Consider the following 17,845-nt stretch of genomic DNA (forward strand, 5'->3'; position numbering starts at 1 on the left):
TAGTTGCAGCGCTCAGGCTTCTCACTGCAGTGGCTTCTCTGGTTGTGGAGCACAGGCTCTAGGGCGTGCAGGCTTCAGCAGTTTCAGCTCCTGGGCTCTAGAGCCCAGGCTCAATAGTTGTGGCACACAGCCTTGGTTGCTCCACAGCATGTGGGATCTTCCCGAATCGGGGATGGAGCCCTGCATTGGCAGGCAGACTCCACCACTGAGCCTCCAGAGAAGCCCCCTGGACTAATCCTTTTTAGAATTTACCTTTTACTTTTTTCCTCTGTGTCTATTATTTTAAAATTTAGTTTATTTAAAAATTGTATTTTTCTTTGGAAGGTGTAATGGGAGTAATGAATGCTATAAGGAGTTGCAAATTTAAGTATCAAAATCTAGGGACTTCTGGGGGTCCAGTGTTTAACACTCTACACTTTCACTGCAGGGAGTGTGGGTTCAATCCCTGGTTGGGTAAACTATGATCTCACCCTGGTTGTGATGCAGCCAGAATTTTTTTTTTTAAAGTATCAAAGTCTAGGTAAGATATACCAGGAAACTCCTGCTAAAGGCATTTCTATATAATGAAGTCACTCAGTCGTGTCTGAAAAGTCACTCAGTCATGTCTGACTCTTTGCAACCCCATGGACTGTAGCCTACCAGGCTCCTCCATCCATGGAATTTTCCAAGCAAGAGTACTGGAGTGGGTTGCCATTTCCTTCTCCAGAGGATCTTCCTGACCCAGGGATCGAACCCAGGTCTCTCATGTTGCAGGCAGCTGCTTTACCAGCTGAGCCACCAGGGAAGCTCTTTCTTTTCCTTTTGAAAATAGAAAAACTATTATTTTTAAATTGAGACACTTGTCACTTTTAAAAAATTGGTACCTATAAATTAGTTCCTCCTCAGTCTTGTCTCATTTAAACTATTATTTGTTTAGCATGTTTCAGGGGGCATATAGACACTTACGTCCAACTTCTCTGCCCTATGACTAGAAATTCAATGTTAAGAGGTTGCATCAATCAAGGAACGAGGGTTAGGGCTATTAGTTTTCCAATTCCTGGAAGAGGCAAATTCTTCTTTTGTGTTTCAAAAGCACTTTGAAATCAATAAGACATTATTTAGGACAAAAGGCCCTTCACTATATCAGCATTTCCCAAAATGTGTTTAGAAATCTAGATAAGTCAGTTCTAAGAGATGCTGCTGATGCTGCTGCTGCTAAGTCGCTTCAGTCGTGTCCGACACCGTGCGACCCCATAGACAGCAGCCCACCAGGCTTCCCCGTCCCTGGGATTCTCCAGGCAAGAACACTGGAGTGGGTTGCCATTTCCTTCTCCAATGCATGAAAGTGAAAAGTGAAAATGAAGTCGCTCAGTCATTCCTGACTCTTAGCGACCCCATGGACTCGCGGCCCACCAGGCTCCTCTGTCCATGGATTTTCCAGGCAAGAGTACTGGAGTGGGGTGCCATTGCCTTCTCCGTCTAAGAGATGGCACTAGCCTAAATTATTCAAGCAAAGGTTCCATGGATGAGTCTGTTGGAGGAATCCACTTTTTTCCTGCATGATTTCTCAGACCCTTTACTACATTAGTATGCATTGGGAATTTTCCAAAGATTTTTTTGTATATATGGTATGTTTTTTGTCTGATTTTTTTTTGTGTGTTTGATTTTTTGTGTCAGAAAGGAAATGGCACCCCACTCCAGTGTTCTTGCCTGGAGAATCCCAGGGACAGGGGAGCCTGGTGGGCTGCCGTCTATGGGGTTGCACAGAGTCGGACACGACTGAAGTGAATTAGCAGCAGCAGCAGCAGGCATACTTTTCATCCATTATCTGCCCCATGCACAAACTAATTTGGATGAGTATATGTCATATAACATATATGTCATATATGTCTCTCCTGGAAGGGCTATCTAGGCTTTGAAGAGTTATTGCAATATTATTGCCTCATAAAAGGTCATTAGATTTGGTCTTTCCCAGGCTTTGTTTGATGACAACCAGTTCTTTCTGGTATGTGGACTTTGTACACTGGTGTAAGTATGTGTTTTCAAAGTAACATAATGGAAAGAGCAGCACTCATTATTTATAGGAATATTAATTCTTTATTGAGAATCAGAAATATTCTGATTTTTACTGAATTCAGAGGTAGTCATGGCCCCTACCCAACAAGACTTTATAGTCTTAGACAATTTGTATGTTTTAATTTCTTAATTATAGTACAAAAGAAAGTCACTGAGAAAACTTGTAAAATCATCTTATGCAACATCTATAAAAGGCTATGGAGTAGTTCATATGCTAAAGTATGATATAACAATTTATGATCAATACAGTACAATGTCTACTTATCAGTGATATAATGTAAAAGTCTGTAATGAAATTAAAGTGTCTCCCCAAATTTCTGCTTTAGGTGCTGTAAAGTTTTTTCTCTTGAACCAAAATTTTCTCCCCTTCCACCCTGTCTAAATCAGTCATAAAATAGGCATCAACTGTATTATCACTGTGTAGAATAAGAACCAAATTTCTCAATAAGCAACTTTCCCTGTTACAGTGAGACAATATGCTATGTTCGTTTTTCTGTATTCCCTAGGAAAAGATATTTTGTTTCCAGATCGTATAGAACTTTCAATTTAAGAACTAAAGCAACTCACTTTCCATGAGGAATACACAGCACTCAGAAATCTGCTTACCGCAGTTGCTATATTTTTCTGTTTGATAACCGCCCAACCCCCTTAACCTAATTCGTATATATAATGTTTTAAGTATAGCAGTTTGCTGGAGCATTTAGTTCATTTATTCAATTCTCACCATGTGCTAGGATTTGAGAATAAATAAATTTTCCAAACAAATTAAGTAGACCTTGGTCTCAAAGACCTCACACTCTACCAGAGAAAATCAGCCATGGAAGTAGAAGATCATAATACAGTGTGGTAAGTCCCATAACAGAAGTAACCTGTGTAATTTGGGAGCAAAGAGGCAGGGGTCCTCAGATCAACGGGTTAGTGGGTGGCGCAGTGAAACTGAGAAATGAAATGGACAACCGTCAGCAAAGGTTTCCCAAGGGGATTGAAACCTGAACTGAGGTTTCCTTTTTTTTTTAAAGGGAATCATCGATCTTTAAGTTTTCTTTGTTTACTCTTAACAGACTAGTCTTTATTTCTGTTGTAGTTTCACATCAACAAGAAAGATGTAATTTACATAGCATGTATGCCTTGAAACCTTCACTTTGTAGAGTACATGATCACAAAGCACCTTATGAAACATTGTTTTAATATGTAATAGTTACTATCTTTATACATAAGACCATTTTAACCAGTTTGAGTATACAATTCACTGGCATTAAATACTGTACAACGTTGTACAACCATCATCACTATTTTCAGAACTTCCTTACCTTAAACAGAAACTCTGCACCCAATAGACAGCCTTAACTGAGGTTTAAAGGTGGAGTGGGAAAGAAAATGTAGTGGGTCAGAATGGCACTGCCAGACACAGGGAACACTCACGGCATGTTCTGTGTGTAGGAACTACATGCAGTTGATTGCTGATTGTTTTTATAGCCCCTTTCCCTAGTGCTACATGGAGGTTGCGTTTGAAGAGGAGAAGGCTGGGAGCAAGAGACCAGTAAAGCTGTTGCTGTGGTTCAGGTGAGTTATGATGGCCTAAACCTGGTGGTCTTAGTAGCCATCAAGACAACGTAGAATCAGTCAACACAAATAACAATCTTTATTGTTATTTGAAGTCTTTGCTATTTGATAACATGTGAAAGGAATGATTTCATATTTGACTTTGAATGATAATAATTTGAATCCTTTAAAATTCCTTTCATATTGTTATTTGATAACAATCTTTGTTATTTGTTATTGTAAATGAAAGTCAGGGACTGACTGAATAGAGGGGATGAAGGAGCAGGAGGAGGTATTAAGGGGGACTTCCAGGTTTTTAGTTTGGTGCTATCAGTAACTGAGACAGAGAATGCAGGAGGAAAAGCAGCTCTGGTGAGAAAAGTATGTACAGTTTTTCAACATGATGAGTTTGAGGTATTTATGGGTCACACCCAGGTAGATGTGTCCAGTGGGCAGTCAGACCTGAGTCTGAAGTCCGGCATTTGGGGATCATCAGCATAACTGAGGACTGTGGCATCCGGTTTCAGAAAGGCAGGGACCCTTACTTAACCTATTATTTTGGGGGCTCTGTAGACAAATTTGTCATCCCATCAGGTCTGTATTTTCTTGGGCTTCTGGGACATGGTTGCCTATTTTCTCTTACATTTCCTTAGAACATTGGCAGAACTTAATATTCCCAGTCCTATATCATTTCTCCCTGTACTGAAAATTATATATGGCACCATCTCTTCATACAGAGCACCCATGGCAAGGTCTTGCATGTCTTAATAGTATGCTATATGCTCACTCAGCTGTGTCCAACTCTGCCACCTTTTGGACTGTAGCCCCGCCAAGCTCCTCTGTCCATGGGATTTTTCAGGCAAGAATACTGGAGTGGATTGCCATTTCCTCCTCCAGGGGATCTTCCCGACTCATGTATGTAATAGGTAATCAATAAATATTCATCTTCATCGCTTATATTCAAATGGCTGGCTGTATACAAAATTAGTTTTCTTTTTTTTCCCCTTGCAGGAACTTTTTTTAGCTTCTCAAGTTTAACTTCTTATAAATTTCTAAGACCACTTCAAGATTAAGTGTAAGTGAGCAGTACTTGATGGGCAGGTATCTTCCATATTAAGACTAAATCATTCCTTTCATTATCACCATACATTGCTCATTGCAGGATTTGAAAACAAACATTTCTCTTCTTAGGGAAGGATCATGGAGTTTATCCAATCAAGGTCCCACAGAGGGAGTTAAGAGTTGCAGTAACCTGGCATGATTAATCCCTGATTCCAGGTGATGATGGGGGTTGAGTTTCACATTTTGCTTTATTTGAACAATATGTGAAAAAGAGTCACTAAAAATAAGAACAGACTGGGTTTTGTTGCAGCTGAGTGGCCTTGCAGTTCACTGTAAAGAGGAATCCTGGGACATAAAGGATTTGATTCTGAGATATGATTCAATTGCCCTCTGAATGGAAGTAAAATATCCTTTTTAAGAGCACTGAAGTTCTGGGATTTGGGGGGAATAGTCACCTTTGTGAGATGTGGATCATGTCCAGGGACTGTAACCTGAGAGGAAACGAGAAACAGTTATCTGAGTGATTTCAGATGTTTTGTGGTGCCAGCACTGAAAACACTGATATCCACCACTAAAATGCAGCCTTTATGAAACACATGTAACAACCTGCCAGGTCTCCCCGGGTGTTAAAAACAGCTTCAGTCCTGCTTGCTGAATGAATTATCCTGTTGATACGGAGTACTGTTGTTAATGCCGTTGCCGAGAATTACAAAGTGAAATAAAGACAGTTCCTTTATCTGGAGATGTCAGAATTCAAAAGCAACAGACTGATTTCTGTCCCCATCATTTATCACGGATTGCAAAGGTAAAAGAGTTGACTGTTTCTCTTTGTCCCAATCTCTACTTACTATCCTGATTCGGAATCAAGATTATTTATAAGTGGAAATCTTTTCTCAAATTTATTCCATTTTCCTGAAACTGATTTTATATATTTCTGTATATGTATAATGTTATTGCTTCCTTAAAAAGCTTTGATTTTACCTGGTTTTGTCCATGAATCTGAATCTTCAGCTAGATTTATCTTTTTGGTGGAGGAAATGATCAGGAAAATAACGACAAATGCTAAACTATGGACTGTTATTTACTGAGAAATGCTTTCATTATATATGGTAGAGGGAGAAGAGAATGGGGAATAACATTTACATGACCACTAACTAGCCTGTATTTAGTTATTCATCTCCGCTTCCACAGTCTTACCTTCGCCTTTTGTCCTAGAGTTAGTAACGAATTCTGATTTGTGCTGTGTTAGTCTAACTAATTGGAAATCAACAATTTATAACTTTAAATTTTATTAGAGTACAGTTGATTTACAAGTTTTTAGTTTCAGGTGTACAGCAAAGTGAACCTGTTATACGTATACATATATCTAAGATGTGGCTTATTTATGGGATTGCATAAAAACAATTTAGATTCACCACAAGGAAAACCCTTTTTTTTTCATATAATGAAAATGTCCCAGGAAAAAAAGGGCCTTTTTTAGGCAAAGATTCACAGTGAATTGGGTCTTTCCAGTTCTGTCTATCTCCTCGGTAGGAGGAGAGACACTCAAGAAAAGGATGTGTGCTGGGCACTTTGGGGATAACCCCTGGATCGGGAAGATCCCCTGGAGAAGGAAATGGCAACCCACTCCAGTATTCTTGCCTGGAAAATACCATGGATGGAGAAGCCTGGTGGGCTACAGTCCACGGGGTCGCAAAGAGTCGGACACGACTGAGTGACTTCACTTTCACTTTCTTTCACTTTCTGGAGCGGGAGTTTTTAATCCTACAGAGTTTTACAAACTGAAAATCATGCCTTTTTTTTATGTCCTAAAGACAAAGTAACTACAAAGCCAGTTTTTACTACAGAATAAATGACTACCTTCTCAGGAATAGCTCTGTATGGAAGGTATGCTATGGCTGGCATTAGACCCACTAAACAAACCAGATATAACTTGACATTCTAGATAAAGCCACGTCAAAAAGGAAGAGGCACAATCTGGCCTACTAAATCAGCTACTTATTCATTTAGTTGATTTGTATAAACCCACTCAGCCTCAAACTAGGCCATGTATCCTTACAGAAGAAAAGCCTCAGAACCATTCATCTAAATAGAATTAAAATCTGGAATTTTACTTGGATTGATTGAAAAACTGACCTTCATCTGCTTATGAGAAGGCTGCAAAAATATGTGTCACTTAATATGCTGGTAGACTTTGTGGATCACATTTTATTTGTAATGAATCCTAAGGAACTTGTGTCCCAATCAGTTCATGGAATAGGTGTTAAACTGGTATTTCATGAAGCTTGGAAGAACTTTGACTATGTTGGTTGTTGTTATAGGGTTTGTTCCATTTTTTATCACGAGAAATGTGATCTGGCTTCTATTTTAAAAATTTCCAGTTGGGGAAGAAACATGATTTTGAGTTTATTTTTATTATTGCCATTTTACACTCTCCCTCTGACAGATGCAGATCTGACACTGACTTTTTATTCTGTACTGATGGATCTCCTTTTGCATATTCCAGACTTACTTTTACATCCTTTCTAGGTGAGTAAGTATTGAGTTCTATAGTATTTTAATAACAGTAACTAGCATTGTATACTTACCTCTACTACATAGGATCCAGGCAAGAGGAGGAGGTAATACTCTCCAAATTTGTTGGTTCTATAGGGGCAGATATGTTTTCTGTCTTGGACTTCTACAGTTACATTGGATAATGGAGTCTGGTTCTGATCAAAAACTTGGCCCTTTACACCTGCAAGACAAAAAAAGAATTGTGTTAACACCACATTTTATGGCATAAGAAAAAAAATCTTATAATTGTTTAAGAAAAATAAGCCCAATATTTATTAGCTATTCTGAGTTAATAGAGTATTTGAGGAGGGATGGTAAACTTTAAAAAAAAATTTGAGATAAAATAAAAATATATTAGCTTTAGGTATACAACATTGCTAAATATATGTATGTACTGTGAAATATTCACCAAAATATGCTCAGTTAACATAGTTAACTTTTTTCTTGTGATGGTAACTTTTATTTTACTTTCTTATCAAATTTCAAGTATACCATACAGTATTAACTATATTTACCATGCTGTACACTACCTCCCCAGGACTTATTTCAACATACCACATTTTCTGTATCTATTTATCCATCTGATTAAGTTGCTTCCATTTCTTTTGGATAAATACCCTTAAGTAGAATTACTGGATCATATAGTAGTTCTAGTTCTAGTTTTTCTTAGAAGCTCCATACTGTTTCCATAGTGCTGCACCAATTTACATTCCTATCAATAGTGCAGAAGGGTTCTCTTTTCTCCACATCCTTGCCAACACTTGTTACTTCTTGTCTTTTGACAACAGCCATTCTAACAGGGGTAAGGTGATATCTCTTATTTGTCTTTAACTTTTGACATATTAATTACAATATGTCTTGATGTGGGTCTCTCTTGGTTTATTTGGAATTCTCCAGGTTTCCTTGATCTGGATGTCTGCGGCTAGGGAACTTTTGAGCCTTTTTTTTCCTTCAAGTAAGTTTTCTGTTTCTGCACCTTCGGGGACTCCTATAATGTAAATGTTGGTCTGCTTGATGTTGTCGCATAAGTTCTTTAACACGTCTTCACTGTTTTTCATTCTTTTTCTTTTTGCTGCTCTGATTGGATGAATTCCATTGTCCTGTCTTTGGATTTACTTACCTTTCTCCTGTCTCATCTAGTGTGTTGTTGAACCCCTCTACTGTATTTTTAAGCTCCATGATTTCTATTTGGTACTTTCTTATATTTTCTTTCTATTGAAATTATTTTGTTCATGCATAGTTCTGCTGAACTCAGTGAGCATCTTTATGACCACTACTTTGAACTCTATCATGTACATCACTTACCTCTATTTCATTAAGCTCTTTTCTGGGGTTTTATCTTGTTCTTTGATTTGGAATGTAGTTCTCTGTGCTGACACTGTGTTGGTTTATATGCATTAGATAAAACAACTATCACTCCCAGTCTTGAAGGAGTGGGTTCATGTAAGAGATGAACTTACTATTCAACCCTGCCCCAGCTCTGGGTTTTGTCTCAAATCTTTGTGATTACCCAAGCTGCTTACTTTAGTCTTAATGACTCCCGTAGTTGAGAGTATGCCAAGACCTGTTAGTGTCTCAAAGGGGAATATTTTGCACAAAGGTTCAGGTGTACTGGAAGGGTAACCCTCAGACAGCAGCTTTGAAGGTATACAAATATCTCTCTTTCAGGGAAGGCTGGGAGATGAGTGTTTCTGTCTATTGCCTTTGCACTGAGCCCTGGGGTGACAGCCAGTTAAGAACCATTTCTTTGTTTGATATCATCTCTTTGAACTCATGAGAATCAGGCTATCAAAGAAAGTGTTCTCTGGGTAGTAGCCACAAAAGCCAAGGGGCTAGATGGGTATACAAGCTCCTTTCTTGAAGACAAGTTGAGAGTGAAGATGGTGCCCAATGACATCTAGAGATGATTGTAGTCAGCCACTAGATGTAAATTTAATTAGAAGCCTGCTCCTTAGGCCACAACTATAAAGATAAACTAATAGTCCTCTTTCACCAAAAGACTGTTTTTACTGCTGCCTCTCCCACTGTGTCCTGGGTGTAGCTGGTTAAGAACTCCTTTTCTGTTTGTTACAGTCCTGTAGGATCCATCAACACAAGCCCTGCTGGTCAAACAGAACCAGGAAATGAAGGGGTGGCCCCTGGGTGGCAACTGTAGAAAACAGGGCACCAGACAAGTGCACAAACTCCTTTCCAGGAGACACTGGGATCCTGCAGGGAGGTGGAGGGACAGGGCAAAGATGGCAGCCTCCATCTCTGGAGAGTATTTCAGCTGACCCCTAGATATGTGTTAAATGAAATGACTGCCCCTCCGGCTGAAGCTTTCAGACAGGCAACTAGGCTTCTTTCACAGAAAGACTGGGCACTTTTCCATCAGCTGCCTTAGCACTAGGTCCTGGGGGATAGCCAGGTAAGTCTGTGTGATTCCTTGAAGAACTGTTTCTCAGTTTGCTATAGCTTTGTGGGTCTCATGGATGCATGCCCTCTCATTTTCAAAGCTATGTGTTTCAAGAGTCTCTGGAAGGAACCAGTCCTGCTGACACCTGGACTTTAGCCCAGTGAGACTGGTATTGAACTTCTAACCTTTAGAACTGCACATTTAAATTCACTGTTATTAGAGAGGAGACAAGATGGTGGAGTAGAAGGACAAGAGCTCACCTCTTATGGAAACACCACTGACAAAAAAAAAACCCTGGAATCTACCAAGAGATACCCTACCTTCAAAGAAAAAGAAGAAGCCACAATGAGACAGTAGGTGGGAGGTACAATCCTGATAAAACCAAATCCCATATACGTTGGGTGGGTGACCCATAGGCTGGAAAATGATTATACCACAGAGGTTCTATAGGATTGAAAGTTCTGAGCTCCATATCAGGCTCCCCAGCCTGGGAGTTGGGCAATGGAGAGGAGTCGTCCCTAGAGAATCTAGCTTTCAAGGCCAGTGGGGTTTGATAGCAGGAATTCCACAAAACTAGGGGAAACAAAAATTCCATTATTGGCAGGCACGCACAGGGTCTCATATGCACCAGGACCCAGGAAAAAAGCAAAGACCAAATAATCGACTGGGCCAGACTTACCTGCCAGTATTGCAGGGTCTACCGTGGAGGTGGGGGTGATGGCTGTGGCTCACTGCGGGGACAGGGACACTGGCAGTGGTAGTTCTCGGGAATTTTCATTGACACGAGCCCTCTGGAAGGCTGCCATTTTCTTACCAAGACTTGTCTCCACCCAAAAGCCTGTAGGCGCCAATGTTGGGAAGCCTCAGGCCAAATAATCCCTCACCCATCAGCAGACAGACTGTTTAATATCTTCTTGAGCACACAGCTGCCCACTAACCACACCCCCTGACACAGCCCTGCCCACCAGAGGGACAAAACTCATATCTACCCACCAATGGGCAAAAATCAGTCCCTCACACCTGGAAGCCTGTACAAGCCTCTTAAACAGCCTCATCTACCAGGAGGCCAACAGCAGAAGCAAGAAGAGCTACAACCCTGCAGCCTGTTGAATGGAGGCTGCAATCACAGAAAATCAGACAGAATGGCAGAGAACTATGTCCCAGATGAATGAACAAGGTAAAATGCCAGGACAAAAACTAATTGAAGGGGAGATAGGCAATCTACCTGAAAAAGAATTCTGAGTAATGATAGAAAAGATAATCCAAGATCTCAGAAGAAGAATGGAGGCATAGATTGAGAAGATACAAGAAATGTTCAACGAAAAGCTAGAACTAAAGAACAAAGAGATCAAAAATCACAATCACTGAAATGAAACAGTACCCTAGAAGGAATCAATGGAGTAACAGGCAGAAGAATGGATGAGTAAGCCGGAAGACAGAATGGTGGAAATAGACTGTTGTAAGAGACAAAGACGGACACTACACAATGATCAAGGAATCAATCTAAGAAGATATGACAATTGTGAACATATAGGCACCCAGCCTAGGACCACCTCAATATATAAGGGAAATACCAACAGCCATAAGAGGAGAAATTGACAGTAATAGTAGGGGACTTTAATACCCCACTTTCATCACCGAACAGATCGGTTAGAGAATCAATAAGGAAACATAGACTTTAAATGGTACATTAGACCAAGGAGTATTCTTGACACCTTGAAATTTCAAGAATACAATTAATAAAAGGCCATATATATTTTAAGACTCCACTCATTTTAAATCATGTTTTCCCATCTCAGTTTGTCTACTTTGTTGACAAATGTTATCTTAATGACATAAATGAGAAGAGGCCACAAAGATAAAAGTTATTGAATTCCATATTTCCTTCTCATTTTTTTTTCAATGTAATCAAATGTAAATATCCACTTTGATTTTTTCCTCTTTTGCATTTAAAAAAAAATAGGTTCCATTTATACTTATTCCTACTAGAGCTAACCTTTGGACAATGCAAGTGTTAGAGACATCAACCCTCCACACAGTTGAAAATCCACATACAGCTTTATGGTTTGCTCTCTCAGCACTGGCAGAGTCCACCAACCATGAATTGTACTAGAGTACATATTTAGTGAAAAAACAAAACCAGTCCCCCACTCCACCCCACGCATATAAGTGCATTCATGCAGTTCATACATGTGTTGTTCAAGGGTCATATGTATCCTTTAATCTTCAGGTAGTACTCAACTGTTAAACATCAGTCATAATTTAGTAACCTGATTCTGTATTTATTCATTGAATTTCGGTGGCATTGTTTTTTTGAAGAGAGATTTCCATCACGTCCCAAGTCACTAAACATTCCCAAGCCTCAATTCCATCACCAAAAAATGGGCATAATATGTATATACCTTCCAGGATTGTCATGAAGATCAAATACAAGAGGAGGCTCAACAAATATTAATCCGTTTCTTAATCCTTCTCTTTCTTATTTGGATAAGAAAAATGATACAAAGGAATAGAAAGACCCCAGCTATGTAAGTCTGAAGTTGAATAGATATACTACATAAATTGCTGGGATCTCAATTCAACTTTGTTCCTCAGGAGCAAGAATGTGTGAGGAAAGAAGCTCTGCTTAGATCTTCCTTCCTTAGGGCTCTGAACTAGCTCATAGTCTTCCTACCACTTGGAAAATCTGCATTTACGCAAGATAGCTTGTGGTACTGGCAGTATGTGTGTTGGCATCTTTTGTATTTTTCATCTTCTTCAAAACCAAAAAAAAAAAAAAAAACCCCAAAGCTCATAGAAAAGTAAGCTATCTTTGAAATTGACTTTATACCATCCTTTAACATCTCAGATAATGCTAGAATAAGACTCAGGATGTTTGAAACTATCACAACATTGTTGATTGGCTATACTCCAATATAAAAAAGTTTAACAAGATTCAGGATGCAAGGCAGAATATACCAAGAAAAAAATTCCATGGTACTTTAAAATAATCAGCAAACAGTAATCAAAACAGCATGGTACTGGCACAAAAACAGACATATAGATCAATGGAACACAACTGAGAGCCCAGAAATAAACACACCAACCTATGGTCAATCTTCAACAAAGGAGACAAAAGAAATATACAATGGAGAAAAGACAGTCTCTTTAGCAAGTGGTGTCGGGAAAGCTGGACAGCTGCATGTATATTAATGAAGTTAGAACACACACCATACACAGAAATAAACTCCAAATGTCTTAAAGACTTAAACATAAAACATGACACTATAAAACTCCTAGAAGAGAACATAGGCAAAACATTCTCTGATGTAAATCATAGCAGTTTTCTTAAGTTTCGCCAAGTCAATAGAAATAAAAACAAAAACAAATGGGACCTAATCAAACTATAAGCTTTTGCACAGCAAGGGAAATCATAAACGAAAAGACGACTGGGAGAAAATATTTACAAATGATGCGACTGACAAAGGATTAATCTCCAGAATATATAAACAGCAGGGCTTCCCTTATAGCTCAGTTGGTAAAAAATCTGCCTGCAATGCAGGAGACCTGGGTTCAATTCCTGGGTCGGGAAGATACCCTGGAGAAGAAAATGGCAACCCACTCCAGTATTCTTGCCTGGAGAATCCCATAGACAGAGGAGCCTGGCAGGCTACAGTCCATGGGGTCACAAGAGTCAGACACGACCTAGTGACTAAACCTCCTATATAAACAGCTCATACAACTCAAAAAGATTTAACAAAATGGGCAGAACTAGACAGTTCTCCAAAGATGACGTACAGATGGCCAACAGGCATAAAAGGATGCAAATCAAAACTACAATTAGATACCATCTCACCCTGGTTACAGAAAAGGCGATGGCACCCCACTCCAGTACTCTTGCCTGGAAACTCCCATGGATGGAGGAGCCTGGTAGGCTGCAGTCCATGGGGTCTCTAAGAGTTGGACAGGACTGAGCGACTTCACTTTCACTTTTCACTTTCATGCATTGGAGAAGGAAATGGCAACCCACTCCAGTGTTCTTGCCTGGAGAATCCCAGGGACGGGGGAGTCTGGTGGGCTGCCATCTATGGGGTTGCACAGAGTCAGACACGACTGAAGCAACTTAGCAGCAGCACCCTGGTTAGAATGGCCATCATTAAAAAGTCTACAAATAACAAATGCTGGAGAGGGTATGGAGAAAAGGAAACCTGCCTACAGTGTTGATAGAAATGTAAGTTGGTGCAGTCTCTATGGAAAACAGTATGCAGATGCTTCAAAAAACTGAAAATAGTATTGCTATATAATCCAGCAATCCCACTCCCTGTCATGTATCCAGACAAAACTATAATTCAAAAAGATACATGTATCCCTGTGTTAACAGCACTATTCACAAAGGTCAAGACATGAATGTCCTTTGGCAGATGAATGGATAAAGAAGATGTTGTACATACATACAGACCACAGACAGAACAGTTGCCACGGGGTAGGTGGTGGGACAGGGATGTCCTGGGGGTTGGGGATTAGCAGATGCAAGCTGTCTAGAATGGATAAACAACAAGGTCCTACCAGGAACTATATTCGATATCCTGTGATAAATCAGAAAGGAATATAAAAAATATATAAAACTATATGTTATATATACATATATAAAACTGAGTCACTTTGCTGTTCAGCAGAAATTAAGACATTGTAAATCAATTATACTTCAAATTAAAAAAAAGTCAGCATTTCCTTCTTGGCTGGAAATGGTTGTTACGCTTTAACAGAACAGATCTGAATTTTTTGACAGCCTATGAACAGTGTTTTTGGATGACCTTAGATACCCACACAGCCCCCCTATATCATCTGTGAAACTGAAGAAAGATTTCCAGGGACCTATAGTCTGCTTATCCTCAAGTACGGGGAAACGAAGAGTAATTTGGATTCAGGTCAGTTGCTAAAGTCTTCATATTTGAGTTTGACTTTCATTCAATGTCCTCTAAAGATTAAAAGATTCATTTCTATATACCCCTTACCCAAACCTAGAGACAGTAGTTCAAGTTGGGAATATCTGAACATCACTGTTACGAACAAACACAGACCATGCTTAACTACAGAATTTCTATTAGAGGATAACCCCATACCACCAGCCAATTGTAAGCTACCTTTTGATCTTATATGTCTGTTCAATACTCTGTCCAGGCACCGCCAAACTTTTCACTTACAAGTGATTGTTTTACCAAAAGAGATGATTTATTTTGATATGTTAAAATTGAAAATGGGGAAAAAATTAAAAAGACCAGTAGATCCAAAGATTTTCAGATAAAAGTCAGCACTATGACATCAGGAGAACAAAAGGCAAAATTTTGAAAAAAGTTCATGTAATAGGCAAAGGAGAATGAAATCTGAGACTTAAATTTTGTGGCCACACCTGGAAATGAGGGGGAGAAATAAATGTACATCCCTTGGGGATGTATCAAGTTCCGTGGATGAAAAGCACATTCTGGGCAAGAACTGGCCAGAGCGCAGTCTGAGCTGGTGGTTTTCGGGGGACTGTTCATTCCCATGTCCCCACCTGATGAGCACATGTGTCACTGACTTTGGATCCCATGACAGATGTGTTATCCGTGTCTCTCAGGCTTCTGGCACTCAGCACATACCAGATTCTCTCGGGCCCAGGTTGTTGGGTGCTGTGGGCATCCCCTAACCTCTGGATTCAGCTCTGCTCTAAGGAGTTCAGGGGAGAGGACAGCAGCAGATAATGTTATGTCTTGCTCATCTTTACTTCTCCCCAGAGAGGGAACGTTTGGGACATTCCAGGTCCCTAGAATTCAGACTCACCTTAACGTCTGCCTTACCCTCATCTCAGCCTGAGCCTGGTCAACCCTCTTAAGCTTGACGACACAGCAACAAAGAGCCTGAGTTTAGACTGAGGTTGGAGGTGAGATTTAATTGAAAGAATGACCAATCAGAACCTTAGAATAAGCTGGGGTGAGGCAAGGCATATGCTGTTAGTCCCAGCTATCAGTTGACTAAAAACAGTCGAGGCAAGTGACTTGCAAGGTTTCACACAGGCAGATAACAGAACAGCTTAGGCTTTACCCAGGCTCCTGCCCTCTAGACCAGTGTGGTCCTCAACCCTTTCATCACCACAGGTAGGTTTCATAGAAGACAGTTTTTCTACAGACCAGGGGTGGAGGGATGGTTTTGGTGTGAGTCAAGCGCACTGCATTGGTTGGGGACCCCTGCTCTAGACTAGGTTCTTCCCTTAGAGCAAGAGGCCTTTCCTTCCCAGACACGGACAACTTACCAGAGTCTTTGACCCACCTGGAAATCTCAGATCTTAGCATCACAGCAATTGGTGAAACTGAACCAATGAATGTGATGCACCATGACAAACCTCAATAATTTTCTTAAACCAGAGCAATAACGGTAAAGAAATGTTTGTTTCCATTATCCACAAACATACTCTTTGGCTTCCCACTCAGCACCAATATGGAGAGAACCTCTCTATCAGGTAACAGTAACCATGCTGTATCAGTACAGCGGATGCATGTTGATGTATGGCAAAACCAATACAATATTGTAAAGTAAAAAAAAAGTATTTTGAAATAGGGTTTCATTATTAAACTAGGGAGGAAAACAAACAAACACCTGTCTTACACCACAAGGGGGCAGTGTTGATGTATTAATATACATTAATACATATGGTTTAAGTGATCTGTGCACATCTGATTTTAGGGACACGCAGATAGATGAATACTCTTTATAAAATCTAGTTAAATGGACTTGTAAATGCTTTAAATTAATAACAATAATGCTTAGGCCATAATTTGTATGTTATTTAACAGTTTACAAAGCTCCTTCATTGACAATATTATTTCAGCATTATATTTCAGAGCCCACCTTAATGGGGCCCAGTAGTACCGTAATCTTTCCAGCTAGTCTGAAATTCATAGAGTGTATTTTGTGTTCCGTCGCATTCCCAGTTTTACTCTTCTAAAGGAGGAATTTTTAGAGTTTACACTAAAAGATTGGTATAGGTAGAAGCTACAGCCAAAGTAGAAATGTGCCTTGTGAAGAAAGTCAAAAGGAGAAACACCAGAACAGAGTCTGGTGACACAATGAAAAAGGAAAAAGACCCAATAATAAGCTCAATAAAAATTATTAAGATGCTGGTTAAAGTACACTAAGATGCTGGTAATACTACATTTTGTAATATCCCCCATCAACCTACTCCATTAATGTCTCAGCCAGTTAGATGCAGTCCTGCCAATTCAAAAATATTATTTCTGGGAACTTCCTGGGTGGCCAAGACTCTGTGCTCCCAATGCAGGGGGCCTAGACCCCACATGCACACAAGAGTTCGCATGCCACGACTAAAGATCCTGCGTGCCACAACTAAGACCCAGTGCAGCCAAATAAATAAAAATAAATATTAAAAAATACATAATCTTTCTGTACTTGTGTTTTGGGATGGCAAGCGGTTGGGGGTCAAGTAGGAAAGGGGGAAGGAATATCCATGTTCGGGATGTATGGCCAAGAGAAGCTTCTGACTGTCCCTGCGCTCAGCCCTGTACCCCTCAACTACCCCATCTCTTTGCAGCAGGTGGGAAGCTTTGGTGTGAAGCATGCAGAAAATCCAGGAATTCTGCAATTATGCAATAGGTCCATGATGAAAACTTCTTCAACACACACACACTCCACTTTGGTTTCATATGGTAGCATAACCGTTACTCGAATTCTTGATGCTTTGCTTCCCCCAACTGTTCTGAATGGAGAAAAATAACACGAGCAATGCAGAAGAGCCTTCCACACCCTGCCCAAGGTTCCACCATCACCACAAGCTATGTGCTGTTCTCATGCAATGGTCTTCAAAGAGTAGTCCCTGGACCTGCAGCATCCGCATCACCAGGGAAGATGTCAATCATTCCAGACCCACTAAATCAGAAACTCTGAGGATGAGCCTGGCAATCCATGTTTTAACAAACCCTCCTGGTGAGTCTGTTGCACATGTCTGAGAAATGACTGCTCTTCTCACACCGTCCGCTCATCTGTCATAAAGGTCAGACAGGCATCAAAAAAACAGGCTGCAAAGACTCCCAGTGCCTGGTCATTTGGCACAGTTGAGAGGTGGGAGGGGTTGAAGCCAATGGTGCTAGGTCACCACCAGTTCTAGGAAAAAATGGCATGTCCAACATTCTCTGGATCTGTGGTATTAAATGGCAAATGACAAGCAAACTTGGCTTCTTTCTAAATGGGTGATGATGTAACAGA

At 40.1% G+C, this 17,845-nt stretch overlaps 1 protein-coding gene across 2 annotated transcripts in view; it reads right to left on the reverse strand.

Moving 5' to 3' along the window:
• Positions 1-17,845, reverse strand: part of CPM (carboxypeptidase M) — an 82,102-nt gene that overhangs the window by 5,130 nt on the left and 59,127 nt on the right. The window contains exons 8-9 of one of the 2 annotated variants that reach the window (XM_005909032.2): positions 7,248-7,396; positions 3,675-5,150 (exon numbers count right to left, since the gene is read on the reverse strand). In XM_005909032.2, the coding sequence (XP_005909094.1) occupies positions 4,908-5,150; positions 7,248-7,396 (392 nt within the window). In that variant the 3' untranslated portion in view covers positions 3,675-4,907. Of the gene's footprint in view, positions 1-3,674; positions 5,151-7,247; positions 7,397-17,845 lie in introns of those variants that run through there. The other variant, XM_070370564.1, reaches the window with a different exon arrangement.

The sequence above is a fragment of the Bos mutus genome, chromosome 5 (genome assembly GCF_027580195.1).
Source record: "Bos mutus isolate GX-2022 chromosome 5, NWIPB_WYAK_1.1, whole genome shotgun sequence".
Lineage (NCBI taxonomy): Eukaryota > Metazoa > Chordata > Mammalia > Artiodactyla > Bovidae > Bos > Bos mutus.